The sequence below is a fragment of the Chelon labrosus genome (assembly GCF_963514085.1).
Source record: "Chelon labrosus genome assembly, chromosome: 4".
In the NCBI taxonomy this organism is placed as follows: domain Eukaryota; kingdom Metazoa; phylum Chordata; class Actinopteri; order Mugiliformes; family Mugilidae; genus Chelon; species Chelon labrosus.
Window position 1 is genome coordinate 32,372,811 of NC_140340.1, and position 26,385 is coordinate 32,399,195.

At 41.5% G+C, this 26,385-nt stretch overlaps 2 protein-coding genes across 2 annotated transcripts; both read left to right on the forward strand.

Annotated features, from left to right (window-relative positions):
- Window positions 1-4,566: 4,566 nt before the first annotated feature.
- Window positions 4,567-8,363, forward strand: LOC311487401 (acidic mammalian chitinase-like; the record flags this gene model as incomplete). Its single annotated transcript, XM_084543659.1, has 11 exons — window positions 4,567-4,591; window positions 4,692-4,718; window positions 4,820-5,024; window positions 5,165-5,221; window positions 5,378-5,543; window positions 5,943-6,067; window positions 6,184-6,307; window positions 6,499-6,681; window positions 6,776-6,892; window positions 6,981-7,113; window positions 7,248-8,363. The coding sequence occupies 11 exons, from the start codon at window positions 4,567-4,569 to the stop codon at window positions 7,553-7,555; spliced, it is 1,470 nt and encodes a 489-aa protein (XP_084399785.1). The 3' UTR covers window positions 7,556-8,363.
- A 5,365-nt stretch (window positions 8,364-13,728) lies between these two features.
- Window positions 13,729-22,962, forward strand: arfrp1 (ADP-ribosylation factor related protein 1). Its single transcript, XM_084542082.1, has 7 exons — window positions 13,729-14,270; window positions 14,519-14,606; window positions 14,887-14,969; window positions 18,635-18,716; window positions 18,865-18,935; window positions 19,159-19,259; window positions 19,724-22,962. Exons 1-7 carry the CDS (start codon window positions 14,178-14,180, stop codon window positions 19,809-19,811), a joined length of 606 nt encoding a protein of 201 aa, XP_084398208.1. The 5' UTR covers window positions 13,729-14,177; the 3' UTR covers window positions 19,812-22,962.
- The last annotated feature ends 3,423 nt before the right edge of the window (window positions 22,963-26,385 follow it).

Sequence of the window (26,385 nt, forward strand, 5' to 3'; positions counted from 1 at the left end):
TAGCCTATATTGGCACTATCAGTAGTGTTTAATAATACTTCACAGCGTATTGTTAGATTGGATAATGTAGCCAGGATAAAAAAAAAAAAAGCGGCATATCTTCAAAGCCTTTCCCATGTATAACAGCTAAAGGTCTATTAACTTTAGACAATGACATTCACCGTCACATTACTTTTTTTGTTGACACCGCCATATTGGCAGGAAAACTCTGAGGAAGAATGAATGGTACCAGTGCTGATTTCCTCACAGTCAGAGTTTACTGCGCAAAACTCAACAGATTATGTAACACAGACTTTTATCATGCCCCTAGGTGTGCTTTTTTTGTGCATTAGTGTTGCATTCATTTTTCACCAAGATCTTGTATTGATGATGGGAGAGTCTGACCACTGCACAAAGCCTTCTCCAGCACATCCCAAAGATTCTCAATGGGGTTAAGGTCTGGACTCTGTGGTGGTCAATCCATGTGTGAAAATGATGTCTCATGCTCCCTGAACCACTCTTTCACAATCTGAGCCCCATGAATCCTGGCATTGTCATCTTGGAATATGATCCATTGATGGAATAACCTGGTCATTCAGTATATTCAGGTAATCAGCTGACCTCATTCTTTGGACACATAATGTTGCTGAACCTAGACCTGACCAACTGCAGCAACCCCAGATCATAGCACTGCCTCCACAGGCTTGTACAGTAGACACTAGGCATGATGGGTGCATCACTTCATCTGCCTCTCTTCTTACCCTGATGCCCCCATCACTCTGGAACAGGGTAAATCTGGATTCATCAGACCACATGACCTTCTTCCATTGCTCCAGAGTCCAATCTTTATGTTCCCTAGCAAATTGAAGCCTTTTTTCCAGTTAGACTCACTGATTAGTGGTTTTCTTAAGGCTACACAGCTGTTCAGTCCCAATCCCTTGAGTTCCCTTCACATTGTACGTGTGGAAATGCTCTTACTTTCACTATTAAACATAGTTTTACTGTTGTTTTTCTTTGATTTGATTTCACCAAACGTTTAAGTGATCGCTGATCACAATCAATCAGGATTCTTTTCCGATTTTTTTCCGCTACAACACAGCCCACAATCACTGAGCGTGGCATGGTTCGTGACTCACTTGGCTCCATGGCGACCGTGCTGCCAGCTGAGAGACACACATGGGCAAGTAGACGGCCCCAAACTATATGATCTGTCATGGGTTCCAGGGTCACTGCATGTTTGAGTTTAACAGTCCGCCTTATCAGTCTCCACAGTGGTCAATAGCTGACAGCCAAACACCCTCATCCTCAACTCACACACCCCAACAGATCTTGTTCTCGAAGCTCCATGTCCTACTGATGTAGGGGAAATAGAGTCAGGGGTTCTGCTCCAGGAGAGAGAGCACACGAGAGCTCAAAGAACAGGCCATGGAGCCGCTATTGAACCTATGCCTTATCCAGATGGTTCTATTTTCAGTTTAATGATTTATTTTAAAATATTCTGAAATCTTATTAAATCCTTTGAAGGACTCGGGGACATCTACCACCTGTTTTTCTCAAGCTCTAAGATGGCTCTTTGGATCCTGACATTATGACATCTTATTAGCTTCCAAACTTTAAAAACAGGTCAGAGAGCAGCTGAAGTTTAGACACTGATTAGGCATAAACTGCTTCTGCTGCAGTTGGTGATTAGACGTCTTATCTTTCTTATCAATAGAAAGATGAATCATTCATTTGTGTTCCAGTGTGTTATCATACAAGAAGCAATAATTACTAATAACAAGGCTTTTTAATGGCCTTGTCCAATGTCCTTCAGCTTCTGAGAACAACTGAGAGATAAAATAATCTAAGGGCGTATTCACACCAGGAAGGTCCGTTAGTTCACTTGCTTTGGTCCGGAGCAATTTTTTTTTCTTTTTTTTTTTTTTTTAATGCGGTTCGCTTTCACACTGTGATTAATTGCAACCGGACCAGAATTTATAAACAAAAACACATGTGCTAAGGTCGTTCAGCCATTGGCTGGTAAACGTATAGGCGGGGTAAAGAAGGAAGCCAAATGTCCCACGTAAATAGGCTACAATGGAGACTTTGCGTACTGTAGGTCTACTTGTTATTATGCTAGCAATATGGTTTATAAACTTACAGCTTGTGCTCGAGCGTCAAGACCGTTCGATGCAACATGAGTTTAACCATATCATGCTCGTTATTTTGCAACGGCTCATCTCTACCTAACCTACCTGCGTTTGTTTGCTTCAGTGTCTCTCTCTGTTGTGTGTGTCACTGGGCTATCCTACATTTCCCATAATGCGCGAAAACTACGGGAAACTACGGGAGCTCGTCAAATCCAAAAAGGTAGATTTTTGCAACTTGGGTCGGATCGAGGTCGGGCTGCTTTCACACCATAAAGGAACCGCACCAGGGTTCGGTAGGAACCGCTCCGAGACCACCTCCTCAGCTGGGTCTCGGTCCGCTTGTTTGGTCCGCACCAGAGTTCGAGTGATTGTATTCACACCAGTCAAAAAGGTCCGAACCAAGCAAGGAAACGAACTTGAGTTCGTTTTAATCGAACTAAACAAGGCAGGCGTGAATACACCCTAAATGTTAGCACAAAGAACCTCACCCTTCAGATAAGTTATGTAATATTTGTAGAACATTTAAGGAAAGCCTGTAACTATTGCTTAGCTAATCTAAGTGACTTTGATATTCCCAGTTTCCATTAATGTCCTGGTGAAGAACAAGAGCTGCCAGAGGAAAGCTGCAAAAAATGAAGTTTGCAGTAAAAACATTCACATAAAAGGGGTCATAAAATGTATCTTAAAAATGCAATAAAATCATTGACCATTTTGTGACTATGGAATAAGTTTATTCATTGGTGTGGATGTTACTTAGACATGTAGCACCCACCTAGACCAGACCAGGCACCCCCACCCCATAGCAATGACACTCCTTGATGGCAGCAGCCATCCCCAGCAGGATGCAGCCTGACACAGACACACACACAAAAACACTTTAGGAACAACTAAAAAAAAAAAAAAACATGAAGAACAGCACAAGGTGTTGACCTGGCCTCCAAATTCACTAGATCCCAAACTGATCAAATATCTGTGGGATGATCCACAGAGGCCCCTCCCCTCAAAGGCCCCCCCACTAACAACATCCTGTTTCCAGACACCACAGGACACCCTCAGAAGGCCCATGTCCATTCTCTGATGAGTCACCACAAGGGAGACAATTTTAGGAAGATGATCTATAAGCTTTTTGTATGTTTGTACTATGGTGCTTTCAGGCAACTATAGTTGTAATGTTTTTTTTGTTTGTTTGTTTTTGTTTGTTTTGTTTAATAAACTCTTTGTGTTTTACAACCTGTTAAGTATGATCTGTACTGTATGGGCTACATCACCTGATTTTATCTGTGAATTATGGCTATGTCAACATCTATCTGCTTGTCTCACCACTTTAAAAAATGTATTTATTCATTCAGTCATTATCTGTAACTGCCAGTCCTTGAGAGTTCATTGTGCAAGAGGTAGGGTACACCCTGGACAGGTGGTCAGCCTACCACAAACACAAAGAGATAGACAACCATTCATACTCACATGCACACCTATGGCCAATTTAGAACATGCAAATTCCAGACAGTAAGGACCCAGCTGGCTGGTGGGTTAAAATCCAGAACCTTCTTTCAGTGAGGCGTCAGTGCTAACCCCCACTTTAATAAAAAATCCACTGCAAAGTACACAAAAAGAAACACATCTATACATGGATGGATTAATGGATGGATGGATGGATGATTAGACGGATACATTTCCTGATGTTTATGAGACTTCCACAATTACAAGGAGGATTTTTTCTTCTTCCCACAGTTCATAAAAGCCTTCATCAGTGTTGGTGGGACAGCTTGCTTTAACACCCCTCTGCAAGTCGTAACCCAAACCCAGTCTCATTTGGGTTAAGGTCAGGATCACGACTTGACAAAATCTATTTTGTGTTATTAGTTAAGTCACATTGCGTTCATCTGTAATAAGAAGATTTGTTGCAGTAATGAACTTCAGTGACACCAGTTAAAGTGACAGAAAAGGAGCTTGAGCGGTGGTTTGCCAGTGTGTTGAGAAGAGGAAACATTTTTATATTACATATTAATTTATTTGTGATATAAAAATCCAAAAAACTGCAGCTACAGTCAAAGCCATTTCATTACATAAAACTGTATCTATACCATATACTATAGCTTATCAGCACCTGTCATTACGTATCTTATCTATTTTTGTACCTACATAATTAGTAGTGTCTGCACACCGACTTTTTTAGATAAGGACTGATGTAATTCTTGTCTGCAGTGAAGTGATGTATATATGAAGCAGGAAAACTCATGCACAGTGGTTCCTTCTGAGATCCCAAGGTAAGCTCGAGCTGGGAATTCAGTTCTTTTCTTGCCTTTTCAAGAGCTATTCGATTGTAGACTTAGGAGAGTTTGGTCTTAAGTATTTATTTTCTAGGAAATTAAGTTTACATGTGTTTTCTTCCCCTTCACAACATTGTTTATTTCTTCTTGAAAAGGGGAAGCTGACATTGTGAACTTGTGGAAACAACATGACTAAGCTCACAATTCTTGCAGGTAATCCCTCTTCTCATCTTTTGTGTATATTGTTTTTGTTTTTTAATGTATCCTATGCATTCCTAGAATTCCTCTTTTAATTATTCTGGCTTCTCTTTAGGCCTGTGCCTGGTGATGTGCCAGCTGGGTAAGTTAATCTTGGATGTTTTTACTGAAAGTGCCTTAGCTGAAAACAATTCATAATACATATAGTTCTGACCACAGAAATGCTTTTTTTCTGATCTCCAGCAACTGCCTCTCAGATGGTGTGCTACTTCACCAACTGGTCCCAGTACAGACCCGGGACTGGCAAATACATGCCCCAAAATGTGGATCCCTTCCTTTGCACCCATCTGATTTATGCTTTCTCCATCATCAACAACAGAAATGAATTGGTTACATATGAGTGGAATGATGAGACTCTGTACAAGACCTTCAACGGCCTAAAGAGCAAGTAAGAACTTGTCTTTCCACTTTGGAAATAGAATGTTTTCCCATTTTAGACAGTATGTCCATACTGTATCATAAAGAAGTCTTTGCTTACTCAAATATTCTGTACAACAAAAAGCATAAAACACTGTTTATGTAATAAAGGAATGCTGAACTGAAGACCTTACTGGCTGTTGGAGGATGGAATTTTGGCTCAACTCAGTAAGTACAAATTCAGTATGTTTTTTTTTTTTGTGTTTTTTTTTTAAAACCTACACAAAAATAGTACATAGTTATGTGAAACTCACGATAATGGGTTCTGATGCATTTCAGGATAATGTTATTAATTCCTGTTAAATTCAAACCAATCTCCCACAGGTTCTCAATCATGGTGTCCACTCCAGCTAACCGTCAGACGTTCATCCAGTCTTCTATCAAATTCCTGAGGACTCATGGATTTGATGGTCTGGATCTGGACTGGGAGTACCCTGGATCCCGTGGAAGTCCCCCAGAAGACAAGAGGAGGTTTAGTGCGCTCTGCAAGGTGGGCCAGGGACGTTTGAGCCACAGGGAATAGTTATCATCAGAATTCCAGAGTTCCAATAACCATACATATGTTTTAAAAAGCCATATGTCAAGTTAAATTTAAACGTCAATAAAGTTATGTTCTACATACCCTTTCAAAAAGGGTGCATAACCTTTTGTCTATTATGTCCACCGTGACGCCTAACTGTAGTGTGTGTGTCTGGTAAGCTATGGGCTTTTGATATCACACAAAATGTATAACCAGACACTGAGTTGGGTGAAGTACTTCGTATTTAAGTTCTCTTTTCAACATATTTTATAAGGCTCACAACGTTAAGCTATTTAAGATGCCATTGAAATTAAACATTAGATAATATTACATTTTAGATGTTGCCTTATTAATCGTCATTATTTGCAGGAACTTGTTGAGGCATATGAAGCTGAGGCCAAGGCATCTGGCAAGCCTCAGCTTATGCTGACTGCTGCAGTGTCTGCTGGAAAGGGAACCATCGATGCCGGATATGAGATTGCTGAGATTGCTAAGTATTGCAGGCTTTTTTTTTTTCTTTTTTTTTTTCAAATAATGATTAGTCTGTATTTTTTATAGTATAGAGTGGCTTTGTAGCTAGTCTTGACAAATATTTCATTCACTTATCCAGACACCTTGACTTCATCAACGTGATGACCTATGACTTCCATGGAGCTTGGGACAGATTTACAGGACACAACAGCCCACTGTACCGTGGTTCACATGACACTGGGGACCTCATCTACTTCAACACTGTAAGAGACCTAAGGTTGAACCAACCTTGAACACTGGTAGATGGGATTATTGTAATACACATAATGAGGAATGATGCCAATCTTGGATTTTTTGTTGCTCTCATAGGGATAGTAGATAGTAGAAATGTATGCAAAGTAAAGCTTAAAGAAAATTTAGGCCTTATGTCTGTATCCCTCCATTCCAAATTCAGGACTTTGCCATGAAGTACTGGAGAGACAAGGGCACCCCGGTTGAGAAACTGATGATGGGATTCGCTGCTTATGGTCGTACCTTCCGTCTGACATCATCAAACACTGGTGTTGGAGCTTCAGCTAGTGGCCCCGCATCAGCTGGACCATATACACGTGAAGCTGGATTCTGGTCCTACTATGAGGTAAAGTCTCAAAAACACGTGCATACCAACAGAAGATTCAGGAGGGATGGACCATGGAACAAATCAATGGCACATCTTTAATTCTGTCTTCCAGATTTGCACCTTCCTGAAAGGCACCACCATTCAGTGGATTGATGATCAGAAAGTTCCCTATGCCAGCAAGAATAACGAGTGGGTGGGATTTGACACCAGGGAAAGCTATGAGATCAAGGTAGTCTTGTGCACGACGGATTGAAGAAGCAAAATTCAGGATTTTTTTTTTACATTGTGCTTAACTTGTCTTATGGTTTAATCCATAGGTCCAGTACATGAAGAATATGAAGTATGGTGGTGTCTTTGTGTGGGCCTTGGACCTGGATGACTTTAAAGGAGAGTTCTGCGGTGAGGGAAGCCATCCACTGTTGTCACATCTGCGCAAACTCGTCGATGCCGGTAAGTCTCGCTAGCATCTTTTTTTAAAGCACTATGTTCCCAGCTGGCTCCTGCGGATCTCAATGTAAAGTTGTCAGTTGTTTTTCTGAAAGAAGAGAAGCTGCCTTTATTCAAGCCATATCCAATTCTTACAGACAAGCCTCCACTTCCAGTGACCACAACCAAGAGGCCAGCTGTCACAACCACAGCAGCAGCCTCCAAACCTGTTACCACTGCTGCACCAGCCACACCCAAACCCAGTGGCAGCACCATTGCTCCATCCACCAAGCCCACCATCCCTATCCCAGGAAAAGGCTTCTGCAAAGACAAGGCAGATGGCACATATGCCAACCCAGATGACCGTACCAGCTTCTATGTGTGTGCAGGGAGACGTACCTACCTGAGGAACTGTGGCACAGGCACCGTCTTCCAAGACAGTTGCAAGTGCTGTGTGTGGCCTTAAAAGCACCGCCTGTACAAACTGATCATCTCAAAAACAACCGTCTCGGTTCTTTTGACCATAAACGTGACATTAGGATGTTTAGAAAACAGCTTGTGATGAATTCAGAATGTGTATTTTCCAACAGAATAAAGGCATATCGAGTGATAAAAGTATAACACAGTTTGCTTTTTTCTGTATGCAATGATTTCTTTCTCACTTGGTAAAATGTTGGCAGTTCACATGTCAACTGTGGTCAACTCCATGGTAACATGTTCAACTAGATAATTAAAAAAAATGAACCTAATTGCTTTGGACACAATAGTAATTTCTTGTAAAGCTAGAATGCAGCCTGTATTATTGGACCACACATTATCAACCATGCCCTTTTTTAAACATAACATTCATGTGGCCCAGACTAAGTTACCCCTCTGAAGTTCCACCAATAATACATTGTAAATGAAATGAGTAAAAGCAAAATGCTAACACTTTACAACATGGTACTTAGACAAGACTACACAGATGTTCAGGGTCAAATCCTTCAACTTGACTGAACTGGTGCAAATTAAATCCAGTGATTAATCCATCCCTTTGCTATACCCACTTCATCCTGTGGAGGGTCGCAGTGCCTGACGCCTAACATAGAGAGACAGACAACCATTCACACTCACATTAAACGTACGGCCAGTTAACCCTGACCCTAACGTGCATGTCTCGGGACTGTGGAAGACAGCTGAAGCACTTAAGGTTAGGGTTTTAATTCAAACTCCATATATCCCCAGTCAACCACCAAGCTCAAACAGAGGGACCCTGCTGCTGCAGGAAAATCATGAACAATTTACAAATGAAAATGAATGTGAATATTTACATGCCTGTGATATGGTTCTTTGGAGACTGAAGACAAATATGAAGATGAGGCTCTACCAACGTATGATGCATCTCTGTAGTATCACTTAACACTGTTGCCCTCTTGAACAACAGGGTCAAGGATTAAAGGAGGCTAGTACTTAAACACAGACATTTCAACGGCTAGAAAGTAAGTGGCATTCTACTAATTCAGAAGGGGTCTCTTGTAGCCAGACTCGCAAAAAGTCAAAGCTCTGCAGAACCATTTCTTCCTTTAAGACTTAAAGTTTTGTTTATTTGAGTTTATTTACTAATAGAATTTTAACCATTAGAGAGAGAATTCAAGATATCCTTACCATAACAGTCAGAGGCAGCTCCTGGTAAGACTTGTGGACCAGTGGTTAGAGAAACGAACCTGAAGCTGTAGGGTCACTGTTTCAAATTGCTCCTCATCTGCGACTGAAAGCATACATTTATAATGATGTTTAAAACATCTTTACTTGGCCTTTACTCCTCTGTAGATCTCAACTACCTTCATACATACATACACATGTCTTACTAAAATTCTTGAACAAGGATTTGTAATCCTCAATCAGCTCCTCTGACCATTTAAACAGGAATGATGTGTTAGAAAAAATATAAAATAAAAATCAATCAGTGTTTTGAGTATATCACAGCACTGATGAAAGTTACCTTCTCATTGCTGTTCTTTCATAACTTTTCTGACTGGCTCTATCACATGTATACATGTATATCAACTATCATATATGTATCATTCATTCATTCATCTTCTGTAACCGCTTGTTCCTGTTAAGGGTCGTGGGGGTCTGCTGGAGCCTATCCCAGCTGTCACTGGTCTAGAGGTGGGGTCCACCCTGGACAGGTCTCCAGTCTATCTCAGGGCTAACACAGAGAGACAACAACCAGCATGGCGTTTATTACCATTTGTAAACTCTTTATGAAACACCTCCATCTACTGGCAAAAGAGAAGAATGTCTGCAGAGTGATTTATTTTACTGGTTTGTCAAAATGATTGAATGAGTGATGATGTGTCAGTGTGGTGTGATAAAGGCTATTGCCTTCTGATTATGCAAAATGTGAAATGTCAAGTCGAACGAACTGTATGAGAGTATATGTATGTAATCTAGAATATGTTACTGCAAAGACATTGTCAGATCTAGTCCAAAAGCTTCAACTGGGTATTAAAATAATTAAGTTCATTAAAGCATCTATAGCACTGTCAGCTAGTTGATATACACAACATCTCCTCTATGCAGGTTCTCTGGAATGGTGTCCATAGCAGTCAACCGTCAGACATTCATCCAGTCAACCATCAAACTCCTGAGGACTCATGGATTTGATGGTTTGGATCTGGAGATGGTAGCAGATCACCAGATGACAAACTGGGGTTTTCTCTCCTCTGCAAGGTATGCTGAGATTTTTCTTCTCTTTTTACTTTAATTTGTCCAGGTTTTATTCCAGTTTAGTTACTACAAAACAGTGAGCTGTTTGTGACTTTTGTGTAATTCTCTCTGCAAAAGTATTTAGTATAAACGTGATGTTTTACATGAGATGATATTAATACTCAGTTTGTTGCATGATAGCTACACTGCCTGGCCAAAAAAAAAAGAAAAAAGGTCGCACACTAATATTTCTTGGACCTCCTTTAGCTTTGATTACAGCACATTCTCTGTATCATTGTTTCCATAATCTTCTTCAATGTCACCAGATTTATTTCCATCCAGTGTTGGATTCATGTTTCACCAAGATCTTGTATTGATGATGGGAGAGTCTGACCACTGCACAAAGCCTTCTCCAGCACATCCCAAAGATTCTCAATGGGGTTAAGGTCTGGACTCTGTGGTGGCCAATCCATGTGTGGAAATGATGTCTCATGCTCCCTGAACCACTCTTTCACAATCTGAGCCCCATGAATCCTGACATTGTCATCTTGGAATATGATCCATTGATGGAATAACCTGGTCATTCAGTATATTCAGGTAGTCAGCTGACCTCATTCTTTGGACACATAATGTTCCTGAATGTCAAACGTTTAAGTGATCACTGATCACCATGAATCGGGATTTTTTTCTGACCACATTTCTTCCTGGAAGACGATGGTTCTCCACTATCCTTCCAGTTTTTAATAATGCGTTGGACAGTTCTTAACCCAGTTTTAGTAGTTTCTACAATCTCCTTAGATGTTTTCTCTGATTGATGCATGCCAATGATTTGACCCTTCTCAAACAGACTAACATCTTCTCCATGACCACAGGATGTGTCTTTAGACATGGTTGTTGAAGAAAGGAGAAGCTACTCATTGCATCAGTTGGGGTTAAATAACTTGTTGTCAATTTTAAGATAATCACCCATGCAGTAATTATCCAATAGGAGGCTCCTACCTATTTGATTAGTTAAATCCAGGTGGAGACTTTTTTTTGGCCAGGCAGTGTATACTGGGATCTATTTCAAGCAATGAAAAGTACCTCATTATACTGAGCCGCAGTGACAGAATGGTGCAAAAATATTGAAAACCCAGTATAACGCTTTTCATCTCTCCAAAACGTACCATAAGTCTAACATAAAGTTGGTTTCAGTTCTGTTAAAAATCATCTCATCAACTGCTTTTAAAACGTACCTACTGATGCCTCCTTTGTATATTGGGCTGCACGCTAACACAGTAAACATGCATTTCTCTTTCATGTTGTGCATGATGCTCTAGCACCTTTTATTAACCCCTTGACTGTTTCCGCTCAGACTGCAGCCGAAATAACGCATGTAATACACCAATATCGGTTTGTGCACATTCAATACATGACTAGGAACCTTTTGCAAGCACTAGTTTCTCGTAGGACCAGTCGGAGTGGGAACTACATCCGGTTAATTGAAGCTAACGAATAGGAAGTACATTTGGGAATTAACGTTTTAAAGTTTAGAAGTCCGAAGTGAAACACTTGAACTCTGCTTCAAATCGGATTATAATAGTTGGTGTTATAGTTTATAGTGTTTAATTAGTGATGTTGTTCTTCACTACGTTTTGTTGTTCTTCACTACGTTTTTCTTCTTATTAAACTTTTTCCACACCCGATTTTTCGAAACTTTTCAACTCAAATACCGTTCGTCGCACACAGACACAAAATACATCAAAACGTGCGTCTCGATCGGACTCGGTATGCTTCTATACAGTTTTTTCAAACAAGATTTTTTCGCGACGTAGGGATTTTTGTTGGCTTTAAGATGGTGTTGGTTTGATTTGTGTGGGACGTACGGTTTGGACTGGAGGCTCCTCTGAGCGAGGAGTGCGGCGACAGCTTTTCGAATTTTTCCCCATGTGTGTGTATGTGGAAATCGAGAGGGATTTCTCGACGATTTTCCGTGTCGCATACTTTCTTTCCAAAACGACTACGGCCACAATTTTGGCAGTACGTGCGTGGCAACAACACTAAATTGTAGAAAACCCTTGGCTGACGCTCACGATGTGTTTGTTTTCTCGATAGCACTTGTAGTTTTTGAGATATAAGCATTTGTTCGGAGGGCAAATCCTAGGGTGCAGTTTCCCTCTGACTCAGGCAGAGGTGAGAGGGAGAGGGAGACTTCAGCGGCAGTTGACCCTGGTAGCCATGACAACCAGACCCTAGCGAGCTTACACACGTTCACACACGCAGCAGAAGAGGACGAGTGGCGGGAAAAGAGTTCTCAGTGGATAACAGGATCTGCCAAAACATTAAAACCTCCCAAACCATTACTGCAGTACTGTAGGGGGCCAGAACCTGACATTATGACCCCCCCCATCATGCTAATTGCTAACATTAGCGGCTAATGCTTGACTGCATGTAAAGACATGTTAATTGCTAACATGTGTGGCTAATGCTAGAATTAGTGGCTCATGTGTGTAAATATACATGTTAAAAATTACTATTTGAGGATATTGTGAAGCTATACCACACTAAGCCAATGCTAAAATTAGTGGCTAGCGCATCATGCTAATTGCTAACATTTGTGGTTAATGCTTTACTGCCATGAGTAGCTAGCGTGCTAGCCGCTCGTGGTAGTAAAGACATGCTAATTGCTAACATTTGTGGTTAATGCTTTACTGCCATGAGTAGCTAGCGTGCTAGCCGCTCGTGGTAGTAAAGACATGCTAATTGCTAACATTTATGGCTAATGCTAGAATTAGTGGCTCATGTGTGTAAATATACATGTTAAAAATTACTATTTGAGGGTATTGTGAAGCTATACCACACTAAGCCAATGCTAAAATTAGTAGCTAGCGCATCATGCTAATTGCTAACATTTGTGGTTAATGCTTTACTGCCATGAGTAGCTAGCGTGCTAGCCGCTCGTGGTAGTAAAGACATGCTAATTGCTAACATTAGCGGCTAATGCTTGACTGCATGTAAAGACATGCTAATTGCTAACATTAGCGGCTAATGCTAGAATTAGTGGCTCATGTGTGTAAATATACATGTTAAAAATTACTATTTGAGGGTATTGTGAAGCTATACCACACTAAGCCAATGCTAAAATTAGTGGCTAGCGCATCATGCTAATTGCTAACATTAGCAGCTTATGCTAGAATTAGTGGCTCATGTGTGTAAATATACATGTTAAAGGTTACTAATTAGTGGCTAGCGCATCATGCTAATTGCTAACATTTGTGGTTAATGCTTTACTGCCATGAGTAGCTAGCGTGCTAGCCGCTCGTGGTAGTAAAGACATGCTAATTGCTAACATTAGCGGCTAATGCTTGACTGCATGTAAAGACATGCTAATTGCTAACATTTGTGGCTCATGCTAGAATTAGTGGCTCATGTGTGTAAATATACATGTTAAAAATTACTATTTGAGGGTATTGTGAAGCTATACCACACTAAGCCAATGCTAAAATTAGTGGCTAGCGCATCATGCTAATTGCTAACATTTATGGCTAATGCTAGAATTAGTGGCTCATGTGTGTAAATATACATGTTAAAAATTACTATTTGAGGGTATTGTGAAGCTATACCACACTAAGCCAATGCTAAAATTAGTGGCTAGCGCATCATGCTAATTGCTAAACTTTGTGGCTAATGCTTTACTACCAAGAGCAGCCAGCGTGCTAGCTGCTCATGGTAGTAAAGACATGCTAATTGCTAACATTTGTGGTTAATGCTTTACTGCCATGAGTAGCTAGCGTGCTAGCCGCTCGTGGTAGTGAAGACATGCTAATTGCTAACATTAGCGGCTAATGCTTGACTGCATGTAAAGACATGCTAATTGCTAACATTTGTGGCTAATGCTAGAATTAGTGGCTGATGTGTGTAAATATACATGTTAAAAATTACTATTTGAGGTGTGCTTTTTCAATACAGAACCCCGGCAACAGCCCACTCGGCACTCTCAAAATTTCCTGCGGGAATTTTCTAGTTGTAAATCAAATCAGGCGTCAAGGGGTTAATATTGTCGCTCTCTCGAAATACTTTCTGGGAAATGAAGTTGTACATAGATATCAGGGCGGTCTACGGCGCGTCTAAGAGGACACTGTGTTTACTTCATTTCCCATAATTCCTGTAGCGGCACTTCGGTTACAGTAAACGTAGCGTCAAACGTAGCCCTAAACTACAGCTTTTAGAGACTTACTGAAGGTATTTACGATTATTAGTCGCCTTCGTTTACATAAGTCTTTTTTTATTTTGATCATAATGAGGCTATAGAGGCGCTGTATTGCTCTGTCGGCCTCATTTATAGGCTAAGCTACCAAGCTAATGTTGGCAGTGAGTAGTTAGCAAGTACTTGTGTTGTTTACATTTTTTTTTCCAAGATGTACACTTTACTCTCAGGATTATATAAGTACATGTTCCAGAAGGACGAATACTGCATTTTGATTCTGGGTCTGGATAACGCCGGGAAAACGGTATGTTAACGTGATCGTGTTTTATAACTATGTCTAGAAACGACTCGACATAGTGGTTAGCTTTGTCGTCTCAGTTGTCTAAATGGTTGACCAGGCTATAAACATTTGCAATAGCAACTACAGATTTACAGAGTTTAGAAAGAAGGACGTTTTGACATGCAGTGCTCTACACAACGGGTGCTGTATACAGTAGTTCACATGTTTGGCTTTATTTTATAACATGGCTCGTGTTCTTTCTCTCTTTGCAGACCTTTTTGGAACAGACCAAAACAAAATTCAGTAAGAACTACAAGGGGATGAGTTTGTCTAAAATCACAACAACGGTGGGCCTAAACAGTAAGTGAATGTTAAGCTTGTAAATTAGCTTCAAGGATAGCTTCTGGGTGCATTACTTTACGCTTTTTTTCCTGTCTACTATAATAATATAGTTTTAAGTTTCGTGGGGGAGCTGGTTCGAGGTGCAGCTTGGTACCGAAGGGTCCCAGGTGGCTGAGCAAGCACCTGACCCCTCCCTAGAGAGGCTGCAGCCCACTGCTCCAATAGTTCTGTACATTATTAATGTTTTTGTTAGTTTTTTGTTTTTTTAAAACATTTCTTATGAATCTTTCCCTCACAGTTGGAACAATCGATGTGGGCAAGGCTCGTCTAATGTTCTGGGACCTCGGAGGTCAGGAGGAGCTCCAGTCTCTATGGGACAAAGTGAGTTAAAACTTTAAAGGGGAACTGCTGTTTTTTTTACAACCTGGACCTTATTCCTGGCATAAAATACGGTCGTTTACTCACCCATATAACTTTGGTGTCATTTGGAGTCTTTCAGAAGATATTTAGATCCGCGTATATCCATATAGTAGGAGTGACTGGGTCACCGAAACGCAGCCTCTAAATAACACATTATGTACCGCGAAACTCGTTCATTTCACCAATATTTTGTTATGATACACTAGTGCTATTCCCCGTTGAGTCCAGAGTTACCTGTTATCATCATCCAGGGTCTGTAGATTGACCTACTAACCTCTGACCCGGATGATGTCATCTCTTAGCTCCACGTGCACCCCGCGCGGCTTGTTTACCTGTAATTTCCTGCTGCTAGTTTTTTGCAACATAGCTTAATATTTTTCCGATTCTGAGGTTGTGGACGACGACTTTGTTTAATAATGGACGTCCTTACCGTTTTGAGCCAGAGTATACGGATGAGGAGCTCGTTGAAAGGAGGATGTGAAGGCAGAGAGAGGAACAGCTGGCCAAAGGACAACAAACCGAGGCACGTCTGCGAATAAATAACGGGTAGCTCCGGACTCAACGGGGAATAGCACTAGTATCATAACTAAATATTGCTGAAATGAACGAGTTTCGGGGTAGATAATGTGTTATTTAGAGGCTGCGTTTCGGTGCCCCAGTCACTCCCACTATATGGATATACGCAGATCTATATATCGTCCGAATGACTCCAAATGACACCAAAGTTATAAGGGTGAGTAAACAATCGTATTTTATGTCAGAAATAAGGTCCAGGTTGTAAAAAATGGTAGTTTCCCTTTAAACACCTACAACATCCAGAGACGAATGCTGAGGCATTGGTCTCCGGATGTTGTAGGTGTTTAAAGGGAACGCATCCCCTGTCTAGGCTAAAGGATCTCTATTTATGATGCAGACTACTTTACTTTAAGCCGGGCATACACTGTGCGATTGTCGGCTCATTTTGAGACGATTTGCCACTCGTGCGACTATTTTTTGAATCGGGCTGAACTTCGTGCAGTATACGTGGGGTAACGAGGAGAGATTAACACCTCATGACGACTTCCCGATCACAAATCGTGTGCTCGCAAGAAAATCAAACTTGTTTGAAATCCTGGTCGCTCCTCGTGAAGGTATCGCACAGTAGAAGCAGTGCCACGAGCCGATTTGCCTCGACCTCTCACACAGAGCACGCGCGATCGCCGAAGTTACGTCAAAACAACTTCGATGTGCGTCTCCCACTTCCGGGTTCCTCTTCTACTTCTTCTTCTTCTTTTTGACGTTGCAGTTCCGGATACAAAAGTCCGGCGTGTGGTATATGGACGCACAGTGTGAGCAGTCAAGTCGCATCAGAGCATCAGGCCGTATAGTGTGAGAACATGATTCGTAGGCTGTGAACTTTTGAACTCAGCGATCTAGTCGTGCAGTTTTAGATGGAGCTGAATTAAAAGATTGAAAATATCTTACAGTATATGCCCGGCCTTACTCTACTTTACTTTACATACAGTCAGAATCACAGATTGTATAAAGATGGATGATGTTAGTGGATGGGACTTGGGCCAGACTAAAACACTAAAATACATGTCAAAATTTTTTTCTCAAGGATGGTTTTTGTCATTTTAGGTAGTTAATAAAATACTCAAGTGTTCATGTTCCTGATAAGTTTCATTTTAATTATTTGATGCAATAGAAACAGGATGTGACATCATGATGACTGCAAGTTGCTGTGCCGACCACTCTGCGAGAGTTGGAAAAATTAAATATGTACACATTGGCATTCTCTGAGTCATGAAGTAGTCACCTGGAATTGTTTTTTTCCAACAGTCTTGAAGGAGTTCCTATGGGTGTTGAGCACTCGTTGACTGCTTTGCTTTTACTCTTTGGTCTAACTCATAAAAAATAGTTTTAGTTGAGGTGATTGTGGAGGCCATGTCATGCGATGCAACACTCCACTGCTCTCCTTTTGGTCAAATAGCCCTTATATAGCCTGGAGGTGTGTTTGAGGTCATTGTCCTGTTGCAAACAAATGATAATCCCACCAGCAAACCAGCCCCTCACCATCGCATCCCCTTAGACTTCCATACTGCATGGGCTTTATCTGAGGTTCAGTAAATGTGTGGTTTCTAAGGCTGGTAACCCTAATGAATGTATCCTAGAACCAGAGGTAACTTTTGGTCTCTCTTTCCTCGTGAGACCCACTTTGAGCGTAGCGCAATATCTTCAGTATTAATTTACAATGTAGAAAATAAGGTGTGTCCAGACTTTTGACTGGTGCTGTGTGTAAATACCTTTTGATATGTAATAAGGAACAGGTAAGAGTAGTCTGCTCACCTTCATCTGTCAAATGAGGACTAGGGATCTGAAAGTATTTCACCAGCAGAGCATCTTAACATCAAGGTTTTGATATTGCAGCTACAAGATGTGAACAACTGGCTGCAGCACAAAGAGTATAGTGCACCGAAAGTACAACATACTTTAGTTTCCCCTCAACATTTTTAACCACATTTCCAAATTATTGTTAAAAAAGTACAAAAAAAAGGTGTAGCTAATGCTGAAGTGTTAAGGTTGTGGTCAAGTGTTACAGTAGTACAGTAGAGTAGAGTAGAGTACAGTACATTAAATAGTCTTAACGCTTTATAATAACTGAACTTAACTAAACCAAAACTTCTCCAAGCAAACCGACACTTTAACGTTCATCAGCATTGTATTAACTACCTCAAATGACCGAAACCATCCTTGAAAAAAATTTTATTTATGAGCTATACTGCAGCCAGCCCCCAGGGGGAGCTCTACTTGCTTTGGCTTCACTTTAGTCAACAAGTTCAATAACTTCATGTTGTAATAACAGTTGTTATGTCATGCCAGTGTCAATAGAGAGCCGAAATTTAAAAGATAATTTTTCACGTCAAGAGATAAGTTATTTGACGTAAATAAGCTGAACAACATTAGGTTTTGTATGAGATCGCTTAGTGAACTACATCTCTCGTCTCGAACAATGTACGTAACTAGAGAACTATGGCTGTCTCCTTGTTGAGCTTTACCGTCTTCTTCCAGGACGAAGGCAGAAGCATCAAACGAGGTGAAAATCATTATAAATCGGGTCATGTCGAGAGCTGTAGTTACACGAAGGGAGTTTTGGTCGGTTCTGTACGCGCCAGCATGCGGGACTTGTAGTTCGTTTAATTACGTATTTTCCATAGCGTTTTACTTAACTATCTTGCAACAAACTGTGACATTCTTGACATGTAAAATCATTTTTTATTCTGAAAAACAACATATGTATAATCCAAGGCACAAGTCGATCGGGACCAGAAAATAATTTATCTTTCGCCATAGACTGCCGTTCATATTTTTTCGAAAGATAGGTCCCATGGCCCGGAAGTAGAAGGGGCGGGACTTCGGCTCGTAGTTTTCCTTACATTCCTTACCTTATTTATTACTTTTTTTTATTTTTTACTGCACCTAGAAGGGGACCGCTGGCCGCCTTAATTTCATTGTACCACAATGACAAATAAAGACTTTCTAATTCTTAGAGGAGCTGTTCCGCCATCCATCTTTACACTGTCTATGGAAATGAGCCCAGGAACCTGCTCTAATGTGCTGTTTGTATTCTTCATGTTCATATTTAGTACTATGCTGAGTCCCACGGAGTCATCTATGTGATCGATTCAACTGATGAAGAACGTCTTTCAGAATCAAAGGAGGCTTTTGGTGAGTAATGGTCATTTGTTTCATTTTCTGAATAAAATTTCCGTTGACCTCAGTCCACTGAAATTGTGATATTGTGTGTTTTTTTGTGTGTGTGTGTGTGCTTTGGAGATATTTGATGAATCAATAATTGAACTCTTGTCTTATCCAGAAAAAATGATCAGCAGTGAAGCATTAGAAGGCGTTCCGCTTCTCGTGCTGGCCAACAAACAAGATGTGCAGGTATGACCTTCCGTCCAAACCGAGCCAGTGTTTTATTCATAGCTACTTATAGTCACATATCAAATGACATTCAGAAACATTTTTTTTCCCTGTATGATTTGATCACTGTTTTCTGTTACTTTGTGTGTGTTAGAAATCATCTGATAATAAAGGGAAAATAATCTGTTGGTTTGGGCAACTGGTGCTGACTTGAGCCGTTCCTTGTTTCTTCTCTGTTCTTCAGAACTGTTTGTCAGTGCCGGACATTAAAACAGCCTTCAGCGACTGTGCCCCGAAGATTGGCAAGAGAGATTGCTTAGTCCAGCCTTGTACTGCCCTCACAGGGTAAGACTCCTGCTATATATATAATCCAATATTATAATCCAATCCAGTACATCACGGATTCCCAAAGTAGAGCAGTGACAATGCTGGTTTAGTTTACATAATATTTTACACCTGTTCATGCTTTTGCGGTGGGAAAACAAGATGGAGGGAGGGACACACAGTAATAACATGCTATAGAGTAGTAGCACACGAATGTATGGACAGCAAGAGAGAAGAAACACCGTCAAGGCGGATTCCAACTGCTTCTGCTAAATAGTATATTTCCCGTCTTGTCTTCGTAAAAAATATATTTGGCATCATCAGCAACAAGGTTAGGCCTGTCACTTTCCATTAAGACTAGTCCTTCATCTGTTTACCTTACATTTGCTTGATGTCACCACTGTTAAATGTTTACTAAGACTGATGGATTTGCTTAAAGGAAAAAACAAAATGCTGCAAACTGACTCTCGCTTAATCTGATACAGAGACGGAGTTAACGAAGGCATTGAGTGGATGGTGAAGTGCGTAGTGAGGAACATTCACCGGCCGCCCAGACAGAAGGACATCACATAAGACGTCATCATCCTTATCTCTGTCCTGATTTTGAACTGTGAGTTTCTGCTTGAGGACATTCCACGTAAACCCCCGGAGCTGAAAACTTCCCCCTCTCTTCATGTTTCCTGCAATCTTTGAATTGAGAACGGTTTGGATTTCTGCATTTCTGCATCTCATTGTGTACACAGAATGATGCTATTTTTACTAAAGTGTACCTCTGTGTGTTTACACTTGCTACACTTTTTGAAAGTGTGTTGTGATTTTCTCTTCTCTATGTGTGGGCAGCTGCCCCAGAGTCTGCTGCTTGCTGGGATCAGTTGTGCAGTCCCTACATTGTGAGAATAAAGAAACAGTGACGTTGTACTTGACACATAAAATATATAAAGCTTTAAAAAGTTTTATCTCTTTTCTCACACTATCAGAATCCCAAAATAATGTTTAGCTCACATTTGTAGAGTTGTCATGACACGACCAGCGTACCTGCAGCTGGAAGATTAATAAAAAAAAAGTGTGTGTGAAATACATAAAAACTAAAGGCACATTGTATTTTCATCATGCAGAATAGAGGTACCTTGTTTACCATTGTATGAAGTAGTACTAATACTTCATATAGTAGTGATAAAAATACTAGGCCACCACTTCAGTAAACTCCCTCATAGAAAGTGTGGTAGATTATTAGAATACATTTATTTATTTCTAAATTTAAAAAACACAGTTTGGTAGGTTTCAATTCAAAACTAACTATTCTTACTCAAATACAGTCTCACAACTCCCCCCAGGAATTAATCTGTCCAGCTGTGACATAAAGTTTAACTGTTTAAGTTGTTGTTTAAATTCTATTTCTGTTCAGCTTTGAACAGTTTGGACCATAGACTGTATATAAATATGGACGACGCGTCTCCACTTCCTTGCATTGGCCAAACTGATGCTAGTTTCCCGGGGATACGGGCAGCGCCATCTTGCGAGTCTGATCAGTGTGGTATGAGAGTGGAGCCATGATATTGATGACCCAGTCACACTTCCTCCAGACTCACTTGCTATTTCCAATATTTTGTTATGATACACTAGTGCTATTCCCCGTTGAGTCCGGAGTTACCTGTTATCATCATCCGGGGTCTGTAGATTGACCTACTAACCTCTGACCTGGATGATGTCATCTCTTAGCGCCTCGCGCACACCCACGACGGTCGGCTTGTTTACCTGTAATTCGCTACTGCTAGTTTTTTGCAACATCGCTGAATGTTTTTCCGATTCTGAGGTTGTGGACGACGACTTTGTTTATGATGGACGTCCTTACCGTTTAGAGCCAGAGTATACGGATGAGGAACTCGTTGAAAGGAGGATGTGGAGGCAGAGAGAGGAACAGCTGGCCAAAGAACAACAAACCGCTGCACGAATAGATAACGGGTAACTCTGGACTCAACGGGGAATAGCACTAGTGTATCATAACAAAATATTGGTGAAATGAACGAGTTTTGCAGCAGATAATGTGTTATTTAGAGGCTGCGTTTCGGTGCCCCAGTCACTCCCACTATATTGATATACACAGACCTAAATATCTGACTAACGACTCCAAATACGATCGTATTTTATGCCAGAAATAAGGTCCAGGTTGTAAAAAAAACAGTAGTTCCACTTTAATACTACACTCTTCCTCCACCAGGTACAATGAAATGTTGAACTGTACACTGTACTTATTATTTTTTTAAGCGGTTCCACAGCACCGCTTTAAGGAGCGGTTGGCTTGGCAACTGGTAGTCACTATTATGTTACATCCTGTTTCCATAGCGTTAAATAACTAAAACGAAACTTATCTGAAGGATGGATACTTGAACGTACATCAGCATTATTTTGAGTACCTAAAATGATATGATCTAATTTGTTGCATCTTTCCACAATATCATGAGCAATAAGTTATACGGAAATTTGTCAAATCAGTCATTCTGTGAAGGATAACTCCAACATTAGGCGAGTGAAACCTCCGGAGAGACAAGTTGTTTGTTCGGTCGTTGCTTGCCTCTGGCTGGATATGCTTCAGTGCGTCGCGGGGATAAGCCGGCACTTCGCATACGTTGCTTGAGCCTTGGTGTCATCCACCCTCGGGATTTTGCCTCAACAGATCACAGCAATGAAAATGGCATTAGCCAAGCCACATCTGCAGCATGATCCCACATTCCTTGCAGGACTGCAGGGAAAAAAGTTGAATTTAACCCTGCCTGTGGAGAGCCTCAGAGTTTCTGGCCCAGTCTTGTTCCCTGTCCAAGTGAATTCCCAGGTGTTCACATCAGAATCTTTTGTGTTTGTACTCATGTTCTCTCCTGCTCGCTCCCTCCTTCATTTTCTTCCCCATCTCATTTTGAAACCTTGCCATTCCTTCCTCGCCTCTATTCAGCCGCATCCCTGGATCTGTAGTGTGACCAACACAATATCAGGTAAGACAACACACATTTAACCACCAGCTGGTTATGATTTATCACTTGAAAGGGATTGTTTTAGGACTGATGGTGGAGAGGGCTTGTGTGCATCTGTGTAACTGTCATGACAGTTTCATGGTGCTGGGGCTCTTATTTTTCAGACAAGTGATGCAGATTATGTTATATATATATTTAACTAAAGTCGGGATAGTGAACTCTCTTGTACAGTACACCTGAAGCTATTACTAGATTACAAGGCTCAAGCAAGTCAAGCAACGTGCTCAACAGGGTACACTGAAATAAAATAACTCAAAGAGTAATTTGACGACAGCTGGGATAGGCTCCAGCAGACCCCCGTGACCCTTAACAGGAATAAGTGGGTACAGAAGATGAATGAATGAATGAATGAGTAATTTGACCAGACCACAAATTTTGTATGCAACCTGTATTTGTTCAAGTGGCCAGTACTGAAATACTAAGGAAGTTTGGCCACTGTGCTCATCTGGTCAGAACCGTTCTCATGATTATCAATTACTGAAATCTGGGAACTAACCAACGAGTAGTCTATCTCAGTTTTCACCCCTCAAAAACACCAATCACAGTGCAAACAAATGTGGCTCAATTTTTATTTAATTTTTTTTTAAATTGTCTTTGTATTGGTCGGCACAGTAGCCTTTCTGTGTAGAGTTTGCATGTTCTCCCTGTGTCTGCGTGGGTTCTCTCCAGGTTCTCCAGCTTCCTCCCACCGTCCAAAGACATGCTGGTTAGGTTCAGTGGTGATTCTAAATTGGCCGTAGGTGTGAGTGTCTCTCTGTGTTAGCCCTGTGATAGACTGGAGACCTGTCCAGGGTGGACCCCCCCCCCCCCCCCCCCCCCCCCCCCCCCCCTCGCCCGACGACAGCCCCTCCCCTCAACCCATAGGACCCCCACTAACAAAATTCTGCTGCCAAACACCGCAGGACAACCTCTGAAGGCCCATGTCATCTGATCCCCTGCCTGCACTGAGGATCTGCGAACAGGATGTGCGTCAACTCTTTCAGAGACAGAGGATTAGGAAGGCCCCGGGACCCGATGGTGTGTCTCCGTCCTGCCTGAAAGTCTGTGCTGACCAGCTGGCTCCCATCTTCACTCAGATCTTCAACAACTCCCTGGAGCTGTGCGAGGTCCCCTCCTGCCTCAAACGCTCCACCATCATCCCGGTTCCCAAGAAGTCCCCTGTCACAGGATTAAACGACTACAGACCAGTCGCCCTGACATCTGTAGTCATGAAATCCTTTGAACGACTGGTGCTGACCCATCTGAAGGACATCACGGATCCCCTGCTTGACCCCCTGCAGTTTGCCTATAGAGCAAACAGGTCAGTGGATGATGCAGTTAACATGGCTCTTCACTACATCCTGCACCTCATACAGGTTCCTCGGGTCCACAATTTCACGGGACCTGAAGTGGACCTCCCACATTGACTCCATTAGGAAGAAGGTCCAGCAGAGGTTGTTCTTTCTGCGTCAGCTCAGGAAGTTCAACCTGCCTCAGGAGCTGCTGACCATCTTCTACACAGCTATAGTCCAGTCTGTCCTGACCACATCCATCACTGTCTGGTTTGGATCCGCCACCAGGCAAGACAGGGACAGACTGCAGAGAACAGTCAGGTCTGCAGAGAGGATCATTGGTACTGATCTTCCCTCCATTCAGGACCTGTACCGGTCCAGGGTCAGGAAGCGGGCCAGAAAAATCACCACAGACCCCTCACACCCTGGCCACAATCTGTTTAGACTCCTCCCCTCAGGTCGGCGTTACAGAGCGGTGTACGCCAAAACCACCCGACACAAGGACAGTTTCTTCCCCTGGGCTGTCGCTCTGTTGAACTCTGAGTAGTCACAGAGTGTGAGTCCATACACATGATCAATAAACTATTTTTGTATATACTCACTGTACAATAACCCCAGTTTGGTGTATATATTATCCTGTTTTTATGTGTACAATTTGAAGATTTATTTTATTTTTATCTTATTTATCTTATTTTTTATTTTTTTTTTTTTTTTATCTTATTTATGATGCTTGAGTACTAGAGAGGAAGGTGCCGGAGTCAAATTCCTTGTATGTGTCATACTTGGCCAATAAAGCTGATTCTGATTCTGATTCTGATTCTGATGAGTCACAACTGTGAGTACTCATGAGTTTATTTACAATGGCAGGTCAAAGATAAATAATGATTGGACTTTGAAATAAACTCAGGGAGGAACAACCCACCAGAACAGGTCTAAAGAAAAATAAGTAACAAACCGAGCCCTGTAAAATAAGAGGAACACAATTTAACTTGTTTCCAAACTTCAATAGACAGGTCAAAGCTGTATTACTGAGACTGGCTGCCCACCAAGATGGTAACAGTTTTGAACTGTGTTCTATGAAACCCAGTGTCTAAATAAATTTTATATTTACACAATAATTAATTAAATATATTTATAATGGTTGTTACTGAGGGGTACTTGTACTAGTTTCCACTCTACAAAAACAGCATTGGGTTGATTTATCGTGAGGTGTTGGTGGCCATAAACTAGCAATCTTTAGTTGGCTAAAAAGCATCTGCGTCTATAGTAGGATTGTTGAGTAAGGTTTAGAGACACCGAGACTCTTAACCTGAGGGGAGTACAGTATAGTTATAAATGTTTAGTGAGAAACTGTTCATTTCTTGCAAGAGTGGACTAGAACCAGGATTTAATTTCTGTTAGGCAGGTGGAAAGGGCAGGGGGTAGAGACGTAGAGGTAGTGAACCCAGGCTGGAGCCCTGGGGAACTCCTCTGGTGATGGGTGAAGGGTGAGATCTGAAGTGTTTGAGCTGGATAAACTCAGTGCAGTGGGAGAGATATCATGTAAACCATTTGAGACAGGTGCCGGTGATGCCAACAGAGGCAAGCCATTCAAGGAGGATGTTGTGTGAGATGGTGTCAAAGGCTGTACTTAGGTCAAGGAAAATCAGAATACTTAAAAACCTAGAGCCAGGTGTCGCAAGGAGGTCGTTAGTGATCTTTATAAGAGCTGTTTCTGTGCTTTGGGATTGGCGAAAACTGGAATTGTTCAAGCATATTGGAAATACTTAAATAATCATAGATCTGAGTTATAACAGTTTTTTCGAGTATTTTTGATAGAAATGGCAAATCGGAGATAGGACGGAAGTTATTTAGATTTTGGAGTAGGCACTAGGTTTTTTGACTGTAGGGGCAATTGCAACCGTTTTAAGAGATGATGGAACATGGCCGGACATCAGGGAGGAATGTATAATGTTGGTTACTAAAGATGACAAAGAAGGGAGGCAGGGTTTTACCAGATGGATTGGAAGAGGGGCTAACTGGCAGGTTGTTGGTTTGGATTTATGAACAATCTGAGAAACTTCAGCAGCAGTTGGGATATAAAAAGATAACAGATAAGAGAAGGCGCGTATCCTAATTCATTTTCTGAGTTTTTCTGGTTTAAGCAACGCTTCAGGGTGCTTATTGTTCTGACAGCAGCAGAGCACAAATGCAGCGTGTTACCTGACACACAGCGGTGGGTAAACCTGCATGCTAATCTGACATGCAAATTACTCGGACAACAGAACACAGAGTGGAAACAGGAAGAGAATACTTTTCCAGTCTGTCTGACACATCTGTCTGTCTTAGTCCAGATTGCAATATATCTCTGTGTTTCTTTCAAGCAGAGTCATACCACAGGATGGCCTTTTGAATGAGTCTGTTTACAATCTATGAGTGTAATGCAATGCGATATGTGTGAGAAAACACAAGAAAGACAAAATGAATAATGAAGGAATGTATGTGATAGATAGTTCCCCATCTTGTGTTTTTCTGTTTGTACTTCAGAAAGAGCCACCCATCAACCCCTCCACTCACAATCCTCAACAGGACAGTCCCTACAGTAGACTCATTCAGGTTCCTAAGGTCCACAATCTCACGGGACCTGAAGTGGACCTCCCACATAGACTCCATAAGGAAGAAGGGCCAGCAGAGGCTGTACTTTCTGCGTCAGCTCAGGAAGTTCAACCTGCCTCAGGAGCTGCTGATCATCTTCTACACTGCAATAGTCCAGTCTGTCCTGACCACGTCCATCACAGTCTGGTTTGGATCCGCCATCAGGCATGACAGGGACAGACTGCAGAGAACAGTCAGGTCTGCAGAGAAGATCAT

What these genes read in the sequence shown, in the direction of transcription:
- arfrp1 (XM_084542082.1), top strand. Translation starts at nt 14,178, where the DNA reads ATGTACACTTTACTCTCAGGATTATATAAGTACATGTTCCAGAAGGAC. An exon ending in AACAACGGTGGGCCTAAACA is followed by an intron (nt 14,607 to 14,886) that starts GTAAGTGAATGT and finishes TTTCCCTCACAG; the next exon opens with TTGGAACAATCGATGTGGGC. An exon ending in AGAATCAAAGGAGGCTTTTG is followed by an intron (nt 18,717 to 18,864) that starts GTGAGTAATGGT and finishes TGTCTTATCCAG; the next exon opens with AAAAAATGATCAGCAGTGAA.